This window comes from Eptesicus fuscus, chromosome 20 (genome assembly GCF_027574615.1).
Source record: "Eptesicus fuscus isolate TK198812 chromosome 20, DD_ASM_mEF_20220401, whole genome shotgun sequence".
In the NCBI taxonomy this organism is placed as follows: domain Eukaryota; kingdom Metazoa; phylum Chordata; class Mammalia; order Chiroptera; family Vespertilionidae; genus Eptesicus; species Eptesicus fuscus.
The window spans coordinates 10058226-10075722 of record NC_072492.1 but is presented as its reverse complement, the minus strand read 5'-3'; the positions used below and the strand labels follow the sequence as shown (position 1 = coordinate 10075722).

The 17497-nt window shown below is 53.1% G+C and overlaps 1 protein-coding gene across 1 annotated transcript; it reads right to left on the bottom strand.

Moving 5' to 3' along the window:
* Positions 1-1631: 1631 nt before the first annotated feature.
* CCDC42 (coiled-coil domain containing 42) lies at positions 1632-14081 on the bottom strand. Its single transcript, XM_008153464.3, has 7 exons — positions 13778-14081; positions 13363-13468; positions 12969-13073; positions 11308-11505; positions 5972-6193; positions 5680-5838; positions 1632-1877 (listed from the first exon to the last, which is right to left on the bottom strand). The coding sequence occupies exons 1-7, from the start codon at positions 13858-13860 to the stop codon at positions 1797-1799; spliced, it is 954 nt and encodes a 317-aa protein (XP_008151686.2). The 5' UTR covers positions 13861-14081; the 3' UTR covers positions 1632-1796.
* Between the last annotated feature and the right edge of the window lie 3416 nt (positions 14082-17497).

Below are 17497 nucleotides of genomic sequence, written 5' to 3'. Positions count from 1 at the left end.
CCACGAGCTTGGAAATGACCAGAACTGCATGGGTTTCTGTCTGTCCCCAGGTTGTGTTGATCTCCCCCACTTTACATCCATATTTCTCCCCCAACTCCCTCCCCCTGTGGATTTCAAGGCCCAGCGTCAGGTGTGAAGACAACAGCTTTGCAGGGAGTGCTCAACCGGCGCCCACAACCCCTGCAGCAAGCCCTGTATGGACATCTGTCTCCTGTGGCTCCGCTTCTCTGACTGCAGCTGGCGAGACAGGGTGTCCCTGACGTGTGTTGCTTCACTTGGTGGAGGTGACAGGAGCCCGGTCCTTGAGCGTGCTCGGCTCACTATAAAGCAGCGGTTCTCAAATCTGGAGGACTTGTTAAAACCCAGATGGTGCCATGGCAAGTGTGCTCAGTGGTTAGAGCAATGACCCACGCACCAAAAGGTCCCGGGTTCGATTCCCAGTCAAGGGCACTTACCTGGGCTGTAGGTTCAAGCCCCAGTCCATCTGGGGTACATGCAGGAGGCAACCAATTGATGTGTCTCTCTCCCATAGATGTTTCTCTCTCTCTCTTTTCTCCTCCTTCTCTCCCTTCCACTGTCTCTAAAAATCAATGGAAAAATATCCTCAGGTGACGATTCACAGAAAACAAACAAACAAACAAACAAACAAACAAAAAACAACCCAGGTGTCTGGGGCTCACCCAGAGTTTCCGATTCTCATTTCGGGTAAGTTCCCAGGTGATGTTGATGCTGCTGGTCCAGAAGCCATGCTCAGATGGATGGTGATGTATACAAAGCCCAGAGCAGGACCCAGAGGGGAGACTGCAGCAGCTCCCAGGGTCACGGGGATCCCTCTGGCGTCACAGGGCCAGGGAGGAAGCGAGGAGCCTGTCAGGCCTGCTCCTCAGCCTTCTTTGGAGGGGACAGCGGCAGTGTCTGTCTTCTGAAGGGCAGCCTGGCTGAGGGCGCCCAGGCTGGGGGCAGGCAGCCCCAGTGTGAATCCCCACCCTGCCCTCTGGACCAGTGTCCTTGGGCAGGCGGCCTGTGAGGGAAGACGGGGACACCGAGTTTCCACGGGGTGATGGACATTAAGTGACGCTCAGTAAGTGCCGCTTCCTCTGTCCACCTCTGACACGACTTTTGCCGCTGAGGGTTTGGAAATGTGCGGTCGAGTTTTGGACGCTAAGTGCCAGGCTTTCCATCGGCCCGTCCTCGGTTTAGTGCGGCTGGGAGAAGCCATCGTCCAGCCTGCTCAGGCGCTGCCTGCTCTTCCTGTTAGCGTGGCTGATACCATGTTGTAGTTTTAGGGTTCCCGGCGGGTGGGAGAGCAGGGAAGCGTTGGAACTCTGACTTGGGAAGCTGCCTTCATAGCTTCCAGTGGGCCTCTGCACCCCACTTAGAAAGACCCACCTCACACTTTGTTTTTGGAGTGGCAGAGGGAAAACAGCCCCAGGTGCCTCCCCCGCTGGTGTGGCCCTATGAATACCTACTGTGTGCGAGCCACGCCACCGAGGAGACAGGAGACCTGAGGTTTGATGTCTAGACTCCAGGCAGCCTAGTGACCAGCTTCAAGAGGGGGTGTTTTTAGGGGTTCTATCCTCAATGGGGCCTCTTCCCCGTGAATAACCAAAACGAGAACTTAGGAACAAACTTCTTATAGAATTTAATGTGTGCAGGGGAGGGCTGGGCTGAGGCCTGAGGGGAAACCCGGCAGGGTGTCTGCCAGCAGAAAGGCGCAGGTCCCAGAGGGCTGGACCAGGCGGACCGACCGCAAGCTCACCAGGAACTTCTCTCCCCGTCTCTGCTCACGCGGCTCCTTAAACCCGGATCTGCGGCGTTTGGTCCTTCTTCTTCACCTCTGCCCAGATGTCCGACAGGTCCTGGATGAACTGCTGGATCTGACAAAGCAAGGGGACCAGGTGATCCTGCCAGCGACAGGCTGCCACCCAGAAAGAGAGCACACCTAGGAGCCCCCCTGTTCCTGTGACCACCTGCAGCCACTTTCCCTCATTCGACAATGATTCCAGTGGACACGGAGGACCAGGCTTCGTAGACTAACTGCAATAAATAGCCGTGGAGCTGGAACTCCTGGAGGCAGGCGTGGAGATGGGAAGGAGCCAGGCTGGGAATCTGGCTGAAGGGCGAGAGGAGAGAGGAGGGGGGACAGAAGCATTGGGAGGCAGGGTCCGGCAGTGTGGGGAGGAGCGTGCTCCCCTATGGGATAATCTTTAAGATGTCATTCACCTGAAACCCAGAACTGATGCTCCTTATGCTAATCTCCAGTCATCTGGGAAGTTTGAATTCTCTTTGTGGGCTTCTTTTTTATGTTTTATTCTATTTATTTTTTTGGTTAATCCTCACTCCAGGATATTTTTCCATTTATTTATTTATTTATTTATTTATTTATTTATTTATTTATTTATAGTGGAAAGGAGGGGGAGAGACAGAGAGAGAGAGAAACATCGATTGGTTGCCTCCCACATGCACCCTGACCAGGGTCAAGCCTGCAACCGAGGTACGTGTCCTTGACCGAATCGAACTGGGGACCCTTCAGTCCGCAGGCCTATGCTCTATCCACTGAGCCAAACAGGCTCAGGCGCTGGCTTCTGTTTGAAAGAATATGAGGTCAGTTCGATGGTGGAAACCGTGCTGCCTTACAAGTTAGAGGCCTGGGTCCCGATGCAGCTCTGGGGAAATCACTTCATCGTTCTGGGACTCAGTAGCTTCAGTTTTAAAAAGGGAAGAGAGAGGAAAGCTTGGCCTAGATGACCTCTAAGATCTCAGTTCTAGCATTTCTCCTTTTCAAGAATGTCCCTGGAGACAGGACTGTCCCGAACTCCCAGCAACTCTGTCAGGAGCTAATACTGGTACCATTGCCGATGTGACGCCTATTTTGCAAAAGAGGAAACAAAGAGCGAATTACAGTAACTTTCCCAAGGTTACAGAGAAGACAAGCCCAGCATTTCCCAAACGATGTTCTTACAATAAGTCATCACACACCCTCCAAAAGGGTTCAGTGGTCAAGCAAGTTTCAGAAACGTTAAACGTAAATTATATCGAATCTCCTTCGAGAGCCTCAGGACTCTGTGAAGTCCCATATTTACAAACCATGTAACTTTGTTTTACTTTAGAGTTTTCAAAATTTATTAGTCCATAGAGTCCTTTGATTCCCCCAAAGAAAATGTCTAAGCCCAGCTTGGAAAACGCTGCTCTAGACCTTCCCCCGCGCAGTAGCTGGAATTCACGTGGTCTCGGCCGTTTGCAGGCTACACCATGATGCAGTGTGCCTACTTCTATATAAGTGGCTCTGGAAGCCCGTGCTTGGATCGGTTGCAGGGATTTGTCGAGAACATTGTTCACTGAGTATCTCAGAAGCCTCCTCCTTGAGGAATTTCAGTTAGAATTCGGAGCTGGAAAAGGCTCCCTTTCTCTGAGGAAAACGTATGTTTTCTCATTTTGGTACCAGAGCTGCGTGTTGCTCTTCCTTCTGGTCGCCAGGAAGCTCAGCGTCAACATCTGTCCTTTGTAAGGTCAGAATTGACAGTCTTTATTTCTCTCTCTTGCCCTGACCTCGGATTTCAACTTATATTTTTCCTGGTCCTTATTTTTAATTGTTCCGGCTACTTGATCATGTGTATCTCTCTCAGTAGGCTCATATCTTTTGGGAATGAAGAAGGATATTTTAAAAGAACATTTGGGCTATAGTAAGTTTTCCCGTGGAGACAACTCAAGGTGGAAAGGGAGTCAGAAAGCTCAAATTTTGGAGTAGATGAGCTGGAAGCTATGCTCTGAGCCGGGATGCTCAACCAGAGGCGAGGAGCTGGGCTCACGGCCCCCTGCCCACCTGTCTTCACAACAGCCAAAGGAAAGGGCCCCAAGGACCCCCGGAGTCCCTGAGACCCCACTGCTGGGGAGAGGGCTGCAAGGCCCAAACTCTTTTTCTAACCTAAGATGTTATTTGTGTTTTTTTCGCTCTTATTCTCTCATGAGTGTGCAGCGTTTACCAGAGTAGGATGTTTCAGTGACATGGGCTGTCACAACAGAACGAAGGCAAAAGCAGACACGAGAAGCCACCCGTCCTCCATGCAGCCAGACATTAAGGGGATTTGTAAAAGGGTCAGATACGCCACTCATCCCACAAAATAGCTTTGGAAAATGGATTTTTCATTAAAAATGCTATTTATGTTCATTTGCTTCTTGTCATTTAAAAATGAATGAATGGAGTATTTTTCAACTTTTCTGTTTGAGTTTCTAATATGGTAAGTATCAGTAGATATAACTGACATAAACAGAAGCTCTTTGAGGGTCTTCAATACATTTTAAGAGTGTGAAGGTATCCAGGTACCAAAAAGTTTGAGAATTGCTGCTTCAGCACAGACTTGCTTACAAACTCCCTTCACGGTCTTCGGACCATCAATAACCCTGCCCTCACTTGCCTTAAGGAGGCGGCAGAGTTTTAGGTTTAGGGAAATCCTTCTTCCTGGCTGATCAGTGGGTGAACTCCTTTACATCTCCTGACTTTCACCTTTTTGTTGTTGTTAAACGGGGGAAATGCCTCTTAATCAGTTGCTTTTTGTAGCTTGTGTTTGATCTTCACTCACCAAATACTTGTTGAGGGCCTACATTGTTCTAGACACTGGGATACAGTAGGGAACAAAACAAAAATCACAGTTTAAGAGCTTACTTTCTACTCCTTCCGAAGACTTTTGCTTTAAAGGAATGGTTTTCTGCACATTGCAAGATATATAGTGAATGCATCTGCTGCTATGGAATCTCCTAACTTACGGGTGTGTTCACCTTTGGTCAGAAATGAGATGATTTTAGGTGGCACATGAAATGGCATCAAATAGCTTTGGATCAGACAGTGAAAAGTTATTTCCTTTCAATGACTTCAAAGAGAAAACCTCAGACTGGTACTAATATGTCTCTACGACTTCCCTAAACTTGCTGGTTGTCCTCCCTTCTCCCTCACCAACATTCTCTTTTCCCAAACAGTGGGTCTCAGGCATATAAGCCTTTGGGAACTCACTAGATCTAACAAGACTGTTTTGCACAATGAATTCAATAACGGGTCCCTGCTGATTGGGGCCAACAGGGTCTCACTTCTAATGCCGTGGTTCTCAAAGTGTGGAACCCAGGCCAGCACCTGGGGTTTGTTGAAAATGGAAATCCAGACCTCTCTAGTGTGACTCAGCTGGTTGGAGCACTCACTGTTCTGTAAACCGAAGGGCTGAAGTGCCGGGGGTTCGATTCTGGTCAGGGTACAGAGCCAGGTTTTGGGTTCAATGATGTTTCTCTCTCTCACATTGATGTTTTTTTCTCTCTCTCTCTCTCTCTCTCTCCCCCTCTCCCTCTCTCTCTCTCTCTCCCTCTCTCCCTCTCCCTTCCTCTCTCTCTAAAATCAATAAAAACACACACACACACACACCACAATATATCATCAAGTTCAATTAAAAAAACAACAACCCACACACATCCTCGGGTGAGGATTAAAAAGAAAATGGAAATTCGTGGGTTCTCACTTCAGTCCCGCTGAATCAGAGACTCTGGGATGGGGCCCAGCAACACTCCTCAGACCCTAGGTGATTGGAATCCTGTTAACATTTGAGAACCTGGGCTCCATCCGGTTCTTTCCTCCGCTCAACCAGTCACGCACCGTCTTGGTTCCGTTGACACAGCCCACCCAGCACCTCCTCTTACCATGTCCAGCTGTTTGTGCGTGTCCTCCAGGGACACGAAGGTTGTCTCCTTTAGCTGCTTGCTCACGATCTGGAAGAGGTTCAGCGTTGCCATTTTGATGGTGCCAAGCAAGAGGGTCTTCTTGGCGGCGGTGTTCTGGATGTGCGCCCAGCGGGATTCCTGGGGAGGGCATGGGAGAGGGATGTGAGGGCAGCCTGTGTGTGTGTGTGTGTGTGTGTGTGTGTGTGCCTGTCCCTCCCTCATTCACCCAATAGCCCTGGCCCTGAAGCCCCTGCCCTAACGGGTGGCTCACCCAGATGATGACGTCGCTGCGGGCCCGGTCGAAGCGCATCTGCAGCCGCGCCAGCTCGTTGTTGTGCTGCAGGATCTCGTCGTCCTTCTCCTCCATGTAGCGTGCCAGCCGCGCCTTGGCACGCTCGATCTTCTCCTGGCCCTCCTGCGCCGACTGCATGAGGTCCTGGTGCATGCTCACCAGCGTCTTGTGCCGCGCCATCACCTCGTGGATCTCCTCGAACTGCAATGGGGGGGTTTGTTCACAGCACTGCCGTCCCAGGGCCCTACCGCTGCCCCTGTGACCCGCCAGCTTCCGGCCTAGTTTCCTTGGCCTCGCAGAGAGGCCCCAGGCCAAGGTCAAGGGGAAGAAGCTCTGAGGACATTGGAGTCCCGCTGCTTGCTCTTCTTGGGTGGGTATGGGCCATAGGCCATATGTTGGGGGTACATGCAACTGGACCAAGAGTTCTCAGTCTTGCTGCGCGTTGGAATCATGGGAGGAACTTTAAAAAGGACACCTGGCAGGCTCCAGCCCCAGAGATTTGGATTAATAAACTGGTCTGAAGTGGTCCCTGGCATCTGAATTTTGCAACTCCCCCCTCAATCCCTTCCCTCTCCCAGGTGATTTTAGGGTTGCAAATTGCTACAGGCAGCAGCCGGGGAAAGATGATGGAGCATACGTGGCATGTTTAGGGAGCTCAAGAAAGGTTAGTATGAATGACCCGAGTTCAAGAAGGGGAGGGAGAGATCACCTGGAGAAGTAAAAACAGTGCTCAGGGAACCCTGGACGGAGCGGGGACTTCATCCCCTGAAGGATTTTAAGGAGCAGAGAGAACTGCACGTCTGTGCGAGGGGGAGGGTGCATTCTGAGATGTTTCCCAAGGCAATGATGATCCCATTCAACAAGAATGTACCGAGAACCACCACAACCCAGGAACTACTGACTGCTAGGGTCAGAGCAGGAGATAAGCCAGGTAGACCCTGCTCTTACAAAGCCTGCGATTTGGGGTGGTGTGGAGGCAAAACAGACAGACCAGTAAGTAGTCGGTTACAACAGAGTGATAAGCCTTATCTCGGGCTGGGGGATGGGGCAGGACGGGGACTGTGAGGGTAACATCTTCAATATGGTGCTCTCTGGTATTCAACATCTGCTGAGACCTCCCTCCAGCAGAGGCTGCAGAGGGTACCAGTGGGTCAGGCCTGCCAGGCTCCGCTGCCTCCTCTGGTCCAGAGCCATGCCACGCTGGCCCTGACTCGCAGGCCCCACTCAGCAGAAGGGATGAAGGCGGTGTGAGCACCAGTCCCAGGGTGCCAAGTCCCCTCCCCAGGCGTCTATCAAAGTGAGCTTTCTGGCCACCCAGGGGACACTCCTTGAGCACTTAGTTCATCGCATGGCGTTTCCAGCGATAGACTGGGGTCTGGGATCTGCCCTGCTGGCCAGATCTGGGGAAGGGCCACCCAACCCAGCATCAGGGGAGATGGAAACAGAAAAGGTTTCCTTGGGGAAAGGATGCCTAAAATGAGACCAGAGGTATGAACAGAAGATAGCCAAGCAAAGGCATGGGGCAAGAGGGTGGGGGGCGGTTTGGGGAGGAGAGGTGCGGAAGGATTACAGGCAGAGGGAAGAGCCTGGTTAAAGATCACGGGTGGGTGTGGCATGTTTAGGGAGCTCAAGAAAATGTAGCATGAGTGACTCGAGTTCAAGATGGGGAGGGAGAGATCCACCTGGAGAAGTAAAAAAAGTGCCCGGTGAACCCTGAGAAGGAGTGTGGGCTCCATCCACGGCAGGATTTTAAGAAGCAGAGAGAGAACTTTGTGTCTATGTTTTTGAAGTTCACCCGGCACATGGTGCACAGCAGACAAGCTGAAACGAATGGGCCACATGCGAGCTACCAGGAGCACCTCTCCAAAGCTTGGAGCTGATGGCAAAAGGACGCGGTGCCAACTTGAGGAGGCTCCCACTGTCCAAGGACGGGACACTTGGAACATCAGGAAGAACAGGTGCAAAGTATTAAAACATATCAAACGTGTTAAAGACCCATGAGTTCATAATGATTATAACAACAGCACAGGTCGCTTTTGGAGGATGCTGGACAACCAACGCACTGTTCTGAAAAGAATCGAGCATTTAAGTAGCTTCTTTAAGACCCACACAGGGACCAATAGTTGGCGAAGGGAAGGTTCTCTCTAAGGAGTCCTTTCCTCTCTGGCAGGATTCTAGTTACATGTGAAGAAGGGCGGATAGGACATTTCCTCAGAGGGGTCTTCTGCCCCCACTACCAAGGAAATCAGAATTGTGACTTCTATCATCAAAGACTCATCTTACCTGTTTTTAAACACATCAGTGGCAGCACGCAATATGTCCTCTTTCAGGTTTGGCTTATTTTGGCCGTCATAATAATGCATGTGACTCGAGAAACATATCCACCAAATGCAGTGTGGGACCTTGTTTGGCCCCTGATTAGAACAAACCAATGGTCCAAAAAGCATTTGTGCAATAATGGGGGGGGATTTTTAACATCAACTGGATAGTTAACATTAAAGAATTACTAACACATTTCCCTAAGTGTGACAATGGCATTGAGACTACATTAAAAAGAGCTCTTCTTTTTTAGAGTGACATACAGAAATACTTATGGATAAAAAAATATAATTTGCTTGAAAATGGCAGAGGTGGGAGGTTTGGGGGATTTGACTATGAGTTGATAATTGTTGGAATTAGGTGATGAGTAATGGACAATCAATAGACTGTTCTATTTTTGTATATGTTCGAAATTTACATAATAAAAAGGGTTTAAAAATATTGATGGGAAAAAGTAAGTCACAAGAGGACATGTACAATAGTATTAGCAGTTTATGGGTATGTAATATGTTGCCAAAGCAATAAAAACAAACACGTGAATGAGAAATGAGAAAATCAGGAGACCCGGTTACCTCTCAGGAGCGGGGAAGAAGAATGGGTTTGGAAGGGCGCACAAAATCGCCTATAGCGTTTTATTAAAGAAAAAAGAATTAGGGGCGAATATTAAGATTTGACAAAGCTGTGGTGAGTACTTGGGTGCTATTTTATATTTCTCTATACTTTTCAGTATGATTAAAATATTTTGAAAGAAGGAAAGAGAGAAAGAATCAGAGGTCGGGGGTGGCACTGGCTGTAGAATGCTGGACAGGCTGGTGGCCAGGGGTAATACAAACTTGAGCTCCAGGTGAGGCACATTGGTGGTCTGGATGAGGAAGGGGCAGGGACTGGATTCCAGAAATACTTAGGAGGCAGATCAGACCAGAGCTGCTGATTGATGGCTGCGGGGAATGAGGAGGAGGAAGAGTTGAGGATAAGGCTCAAGTTCTGGTGAGGCTGTGAGTGGGAGGCTGTGGATGGGAGGCTGTGGGTGGGAGGCTGCGGGTAGGAGGCTGTGAGTGGGAGGCTGTGGGTGGGAGGCTGTGGGTGGGAGGCTGCGGGTAGGAGGCTGTGAGTGGGAGGCTGTGGGTGGGAGGCTGTGGGTGAGAGGCTGTGGGTAGGAGGCTGCGAGTGGGAGGCTGTGAGTGGGAGGCTGCGGGTAGGAGGCTGTGAGTGGGAGGCTGTGGGTGGGAGGCTGTGGGTGGGAGGCTGCGGGTAGGAGGCTGTGAGTGGGAGGCTGTGGGTGGGAGGCTGTGGGTAGGAAGCCTTGGGTGGGAGGCTGTGGATGGGAGGCTGTGAGTGGGAGGCTGTGGGTGGGAGGCTGTGGGTGGGAGGCTGTGGGTGGAAGGCTGTGGGTGGGAGGCTGTGGGTGGGAGGCTGTGAGTGGAAGGCTGTGGGTGGGAGGCTGTGGGTGGGAGGCTGTGAGTGGAAGGCTGTGGGTGGGAGGCTGTGGGTGGTCACGCCATGCACCAGTACCAGACACACCAGCAGCGGACTGGCCTGGGGATGGCAGGAAGCAGATGAAATGGGTCGTAGACACGATATATTAGACGTAGGGGCCTGAACTCAGGAGGGAGACACAGGACAACGAGATACAGGCCCCTCTCCTCAGTGCATCATTTGTCTCTCCGCAGCCGCCACAGGGCTCCATCCACACCGAGAGGGCATCTCCTACCTCACTCTGCCCGGATAGGGGTCCTACCTCCTGCCGTCACACGGGGGCATGGGGAGACAGCGTGGAGAGCCACTGACATGGGTAGCCCCACGGGAGGCCAGGGAATTGATTAGGGAGGAAAGTGAAGGGTCTGGGACAAAGACCTGAGGAATGTGCCAGGAAGGAGCTAGGGAGAGGAGCCCCAGAGGAGCCTGAGGAGGAAGGGCCAGAGGTAGGAGGAAAGCAGGAGGGGAGGGAGGGCCCCAGAGGAAAGGGCAAAGGTATGCTGGAAGGAGGAGCGTGGACAGTGTCGGATTCAGCTGCCCTTGAACAAAGCAGGGCTGAGGGGCGATGATGCCCACGCCGTGGAAAATCCACATACAGCCTTTGACTGCCCCGAAACTTAACCACTGACAGCCTGCTGCTACTGGAAGCCTTACTGATTACATAAACAGTCGATTGCACATATTTTGCTTGTGATGGGTATTGTATACTGTACTAGAGAGTGTGGCTAAAAAAACATAAGAGCAAATACATGTACAGCGCTGTACTGTACTCATCGCTACTGCAAGTGCACGCCATTGTTTTAGGCTGCGTGGTTCGTCTGAGCCTTTTCAGATTATTGATTGAGAAAGTCCCATGTGAGTGGCCCTGCACAGTTCAAAGCCCTGTTGGTGAAGGGTCAGCTGGACTGCGGGGTGCATGGGTGGGAAGAGGGTGGGCAGTTCCCGTCGCTCTGGCAACGAGGGGGCTTCAGGAAGAGCAGTGGTCAGTGCGCTGTGGGGCCCGCAGAGGGGTGGTGAGAAGCCCGCGCTCAGCCACGTGCAGGCTGGGAGACCCTGAGCGGTTTCCCTGACCTCTCTGAGCCTCCACGTCCTCCACTCGGGGCGAATGAGTGAACCGAAGGAAGTCACGCGTGTGCAGCACCGAGCCCGGGGCCCGGCACACACTAAGCTCTCAAGCGCTGCCTCAGGTTGGGTGCTTTCCAGCTTCTCTCCCTTCCCCTCCCTGTTTACTCTCAAGTAAACAAAACACCAGGGAGGAGGGGACGCTGGGAGAGAAGCAGGCCACATCCTGACGCAGGCAAAGCTTCTCGCTGCGCTGCTAAAAGAACCTCCTTCCCCAACGCACACCACCCATACAGAGGCATGGGCACAGCTGTCACCTGTGCAGACACCAAGGTACAGCGCCCAGCCCCCAGCCCCGACCAGGGGCCTTTCCCAGCTGCCCTCAGAGGAGGGTGGGCATCCCTGCAGAGGGTCCCTACCTATGCCCCCTGTAGCCCCAGGCCGGGGCCCCCACTCACCTCGGAGTTCTCCACCACCTTCTCCAGGTACTTGTTGAAGATGGAGTAGTTCTGCAGCTTGTTGCTCAGCCGCTGGTGCTGCAGCCGCAGGGCCGCCATCTCCTGCTTGGCCTTGGCCAGCTCACGCATGCGCTGCCTCTTGAGGTCTCTCTCCTTGTTGGCTTTCTTCAGGGCGCGGATCCGTTTCTGGTCGTTCTCCTGGGGCCAGGGAGGTGGTGTCTGCCAGGCACTCGCCCTGCCCTCCCCGGGGCCCAGCTGGTGGTGCCCCCACCCAGGGCCTCTGTTTGCTGAGCCCAGGTCACCCTGAGGATGGGCAGGGACCATCCAGGTGGACAAGAAGGCCTGAGTTTTCCCTGATTTGGTACTTGGTGCCTCAGTTTCTCCGACTATAGAAATGAGAGGCAGTAGCCCTTCTCCTCCTTCCAAAAGCTGGGGCAACAGTGCTCAAGCCACAGGGAGATGAGCTAGGAGGGGGGCCTGCTCCAGAGGGCCTGGGGCAAGGCCACGCCAGAGAGCATGCAGCTCGGAGCTCCGACTGGCATCAGGCTCAGGCAGGCGGAGAAGATGCGGGCAATTCCAGGCCCAGAGAAAGACAGGGCACTCAGCCACTGCAATTCAGGCCGAGCCCCCTTCTGCCTCCTTCTGCAAAGCCCTCCCCACAAGATCAGAGGGCGAGCCCACCCCTCACAGGGCACGCGTGCGGCTCCTTTGCCTGGGATCCCACACGGAGGGCATGTGTGCTGGTGCCTTTGGAGGCACGTGGGGAGGACACAGAGGATTGGCGCTGCCCCTGTCAGCCCAGGAGAAGACTGAAGGCCCTAATCCAGTGGTTTTCAAGTCCAGCTGTGCATCACAACCCCCAGAGGAACTTCTTAAACATGTAGTTGCCTGGGCCCGACCTCGGGCCCCTGAAAGCAAGGGGAGGGGAGCCCCGGGGTCTGCATTTGGAGAACCCTGTCCCCCAAATTTCCTGTTGCCCCAGCCACTCCATCCGCTTTCCTCTGGTCCGTAAGAGGAACTGCACCTCTGGGGAATATGCCTGGTCCCTCCGCTTCCTTTCCCACCCGGGCTAGGCCCAGAGCAACACAGAAGAGGCTCCAGAACAGGACTCCCCTGCAGCAGGGCCAGTGATTTCTCCCTGGAGCTGGGCCAGCCCTTCCTTCTGGGAGAAATCTGGATTTTAAAATGGTGACATCGCTCCTCAAAGGACCAATTGAGAGGAGTTGCCTCAGAGTAGACTCTGGTGCCTGGTCCTTCAACCACCCCCTCCCTGGATCCACAGTGCCAGGAGGGAAGGATGGGGTGACTGGGGGGACTAAAACTCTGCCTGAGTCATCTTTGTATCTCCAAGTGCCTAGCCCTGCCCCTAGTGCATTCATTCATTCATTCATTCATTCATTCGATACATCATGTGTACCAGGTATGGGAAAGGAAATGGTAAACAGAAATCTAGAAGGAGCAGAGACTGACAGGTAAACAAGAAATTACCAACAGCAGTAAGTGGGGACCTAAAGGGAGGAGCCCCAGGCATTGTTGAGCACCGAGAGACATCTAATCCAGGGTGAGGAGTCAGCCAAAGCAAGGAGGAAGAGGAGAGGCAGAGCGTGGAGGAGGGGACCAGAGTGTGGGTGTCCACTGGGGGTGGCCGCATACCCAGATACCTGGATGAACTGTTCAAACTTCTGAATGTGGGCCTTCAGCTGGGCCTCCTTGATGCCCAGTTCCTCCCAGCGCAGGTTCAGAGTTTCCATTCTTCGCTGAAATGTCTTGGGGTGGAGGAAGCAGGAAGGTCAGGAGGGCCACTGGCATGGGAGCCAAGGAAGGCCCCAGCATCCTCTGCTCAAGCGCCTCCCTCCCCAGGCCTCCCCACTTTCCACCCCATGCCTGGTTCAGAGCAGAGCATCCGGGGACACTGGCACCCCCAAGCCTGGGATTGTTTCTGTGTCTGCAGAGGCAACACAGAACCACCATCCAGGACTCCTGGCGTTAGCCAAAGCCACGCACAAAACGAAGGGCTGTCCCTGTGGCCCCTGCACCCCTCCCCCAGTCTCCCACCTCCTTCTTATGCAACATAGCATGGTGCATGATCTTGGCCTCCTTCTTCTTCTCCAGTAGCTGGATAGATGGGGACTCCGACTGCTCCTCAATGTGGGGGAACTTCCTGTCCAAGACATGGGCAAGAGGGGCTGGGGCAGGCTGGGCTGGGAGTAACCCGTGGAGACAGACAGCCTCCCACCCACAGCCCTGTCCCCATCTGAGTGTGCTGAGTGTGCTGTGTTGAAGTCCAAGGAGCAAGGTGAAGCAGGTGATGAGGGGTGGGGATCCCGTGATGGGGTGGATTGGTGCCAGGTGAAGGGGCAGGAGGATTTGGGTCACTGGGTTATAGGAGAAGGAGGGGTGGGAAGGTGGGGCGTGGGTGGGAATGGGAGGTCCCGGCCCAGAGGGGGCGGCCCAGGCCCGGGGCACTCACTGGAGCAGCTGGAGCAGCCGCTCCCCATACTGGAGCCGGAAGTACTCGGCCAGGTCTTCCTCCTCCATGATGCCTAGACTCATGGTGGCGGCGGTCTAAGGCCCAGGCAGCCCAGTCTCCGCGGGAAAAGAGTGGTTGGTGGAGCCACAGGTAGCTCGGGAGTGGTCGGCTCTCGCTTCTCCTTTCCGCCTGCTTTTCAGGGTCCAGAGGGCGGGTGTCTGAGAGACTCCTGGGGAAACGGCTGGAGGCTGAGAGCAGCAGCCACCAGAGACCTGGTTACCTAGCAACAGGCCGCCGGTTCCGTGGACCACACCTGGAGCTGGGCTTCGCCCTCTGACCTCTGGCCCCGCTGGCCCTCGCTGGCTGGGGCCCGCTCTCTGCACCTGCGTTTACCTGCAGGCGCTTTGGGAAGAAGCTGGGCTGGTAGAAGCTGGCGTCCAGGCGGGGAGGAAGGCAAAAGGGGTTCGGGGTTCGGTCGAGGGGTGTCCGGGGGAGGGCGCCCTGCCCTGAGCTTCCCTCCCCTCCCCGGGAACGGGAATGCGGCCCCGGGCAAGGCCCCTCCGAGGGGAACAGACCCTTCTTTGGAGGTTGGCGGGATATTAAAATACGAACACGCGCCACACCAGGCACCGCAGACGCCACCTATGGACGTGTTTGCTGAGTGGTGGCCGCCTTTCTTGATCCCTCCGAGCACCATGCGTAGCTCTTCTGGCCCAGGGTCAGCGTGGAAATGTGAGAGCCTGCGTGGGAGGCGGGGCCGGGAGGTGCGCCCCAGCTCCCCCTGCCCCCCCGCCGGGCCCCGCTCTGCACCCTCTGCACCCCCGAGGGCAGCCGCGGTGGGTGGGTGGGGGGCTCCGGCTGGGGCGGGGTCCTGCTCAGCAAGTCCGCCCCCGCGGCATTGCCGGTCCTCTGGCGCCCCCTCCCGGCCGCCCCACCCCCTCAATCCTGGCCTGGGAGGAGGAGACTGGTGGGGGGCGCTGCCAACCCCCCTCCCCCCGCCCCTCCCTGCCTCCCCCAGTCACACCGCCCAGTCTTTCCTCCAGAGCTGGCCGCTTCCCCCACACCCCCCTTCACCATGCCCCTCCTCCCCCCAGTCCCTCAACCAGACATGGCAGGGTGACAAGAACACCCATAAAGATGGTAAGCGCCTCACAGGGGTATGTTTCTCTCCTTGTTTATCCCTAGAGCCTGGCACAATGGATTGGGGTTTCCCCCCTTTTTCCTGAGGAGGAGGCTCTCTGTTCTCCAGGGAGCAGTGTGCCTGGCATACACAGGCACATCCTTGGTTGCATCTATGGAATTAGCTGGGCCAGATGCAGGCAGTAAGACACCCTCCTCTGCCTGTGTACCCCTCACATCTGGGGCTCTTTCTGACGCTTCCTCTGTACCTTGCATGAGAGTCATCAGAGTCTTTATCTCCATCACCCACCTCCGTCCTTCTCTGGGATCTCACCGTCTTCCTAGGGATACCCAGCAAGATCAGGGCTGTCTGAGACTCACAGAGGCTGTGCTCCCCCATCCCTCCTCCTCTTCCCTCCCCGAGGGAACCCTGCTCTCTCCCTCCTCATTTTCTTTTTTTGTTAATCCTCCCTCGAGGATATTTTTCCATTGATTTTTAGAGAGTGGAAGGGAGGGGAGAGACACACAGAGAGAGAAACATCAATTGGTTGCCTCCTGCATGCGCCCAAACCAGGGCCTGGCACCGAGCCTGCAACCCAGGTACACGCCCTTGACGGGAATCAAACCTGGGACCCTTCAGTCCGCTGGCTGACACTCTATCCACTGAGCCAAACCGGCTAGGGCTCCCTCCTCCTTTTCTATCTTGACATTGGCCTCTGAGACATCTAGCAAAATCTCCTATTGGATGTAGGTGGTTGGAAACCAATAGGCATAATAGTTTCTGCTTTCTGTCCCTTCTCATCCTCCCTCTGAGACAATTATCAGCTTAAAAAGGGGGAGGAGGAAATATCAGGAAAAATATTAGGTCAATATAAATATTTTTCTGCCATACAGACCAGCACGTAGAGTGTTGGGTATGAGGAAACTGCTTTTTATCTTTATTATATGCCATTTCACATACGTGGAATCATGCAGATACGTTATCTTAAATGCAGCCATGTGTCACTTAAGGACGGGGATATGTTCTGAGAAATGCATCATTAGGCAAGTCTGTCATTGTGCTTACATCATAGTGTGTGAACAGAAACCCCGGGGGTATCACCTACTGCACACGCATATGGGATAGCCTATTGCTCCCAGGCTGCAAACCTGTACAGTGTGCGACTGTACTGCATACTCGAGGCACTTGCAACACAATGGTATTAGTGGATCTAACATACCGACACATGGCAAAGACACAGTAAAAATGTGGCATAAAAGGTGAAAAACGGTGCACCTGGAGAGGGCGCTTGCCAGGAACGGCGCTTGCAGGACTGGAGGTTGCTCCGGGGAGGCGGTGAGTGAGCGGTGAGTGGATGTGAAGACCTGGGACACACTGCCCACTACTGCAGACTTTATAACACCGTGCGTTAGCCACACCAAGTTTATAAAAATACCTCTCTTCCTTCAATAATAAATTAGCCTTAGCTTGCTGTATCTTCTTCACTTCATAAACTTTAAAACAGTTTTAACTTTTCAACTCTTTTGTAATGACACTTAGCTTAAAGCACAAACACATTGTGCAGCTATGCAAAAATGTCCTCTTTCTTTATGTCCTTATGCTGTCAGCTTTTATTCCACTTAAACTTTTTTTTTTTTACTTTTTAAATATTTTCGTTAAAAACGAAGACACAAACACACACATTAGTTTAGACCCACAAAGGGTCAGGATCATCAATATCAGTGTCTTCCATCCACATCGGGACCCTACCGAAGGTCTCCAGGGACCATGTGTGGGGCCCTCCTCGCCTATGACAGCAATGCCTTCCCCTGGAACACCCCCAGAAGGACCCGCCGCGGCCCTTCTTGAGGTATCACCCTTCTCAGAAATATGTCTATGGTTTGCTTGGTTCGTTTCCTTTTTTTCCATCATGGATTTGCTTACAAGCAGATTATACATCGTGAACAGGCCTCTCTATTTATTAAAATCTTACGATGTTGGGGTCCATGTTTTCAAACTTTTTAGAGCTTGAAGTCTGCAAAAGCTTCTGCTGAAGCGTCACTGTGTAACCTTAAGGGACCACTGTTGTGTAAGGGCCAAGTGTGTGGTCTCTTCTTAACCAAAATGTAGTTATGTGGCACATAGTTATGTTTCAAGATGGCTTGAGGTATTGTATTGTGTTGTGTTGTGTTGTGTTAGTTCTGTAATAAGCAGCTAACAAGTTCCAATATGAATTTTCCTAGTGGGGTGCTTCTCCTGGGAGATTTTCTTCCAAGCAGTGAAGGGACTAAGCCTTTTCATCTTGCAGCTCCATGACCCTCATGGCTGCGTTGGAAGGGAGAAAAGAGAGAAAGGGGAAAAAGGCCCTCCTGCTGTGAACAAACTCAGCATCGCTCTTGTGCCCCGGCCTTTGTGGGGAACAGCCACATGCCAGGGGCTGGGATGTCGTTCAGCTGTGTCCCCGGGAAGAGGAAACCAATTTGACGAGCATCACACCAGTGTGTGCTGTACTCTTGAGAATCAGAAGGATGTTTGGAAGTAAGCTGAAGGCAGAGCTTCAGAAAGAAACTAATCAACAAAGAATAAACAAAACAAAACAAAAAAACAGGCCAACCATGAGC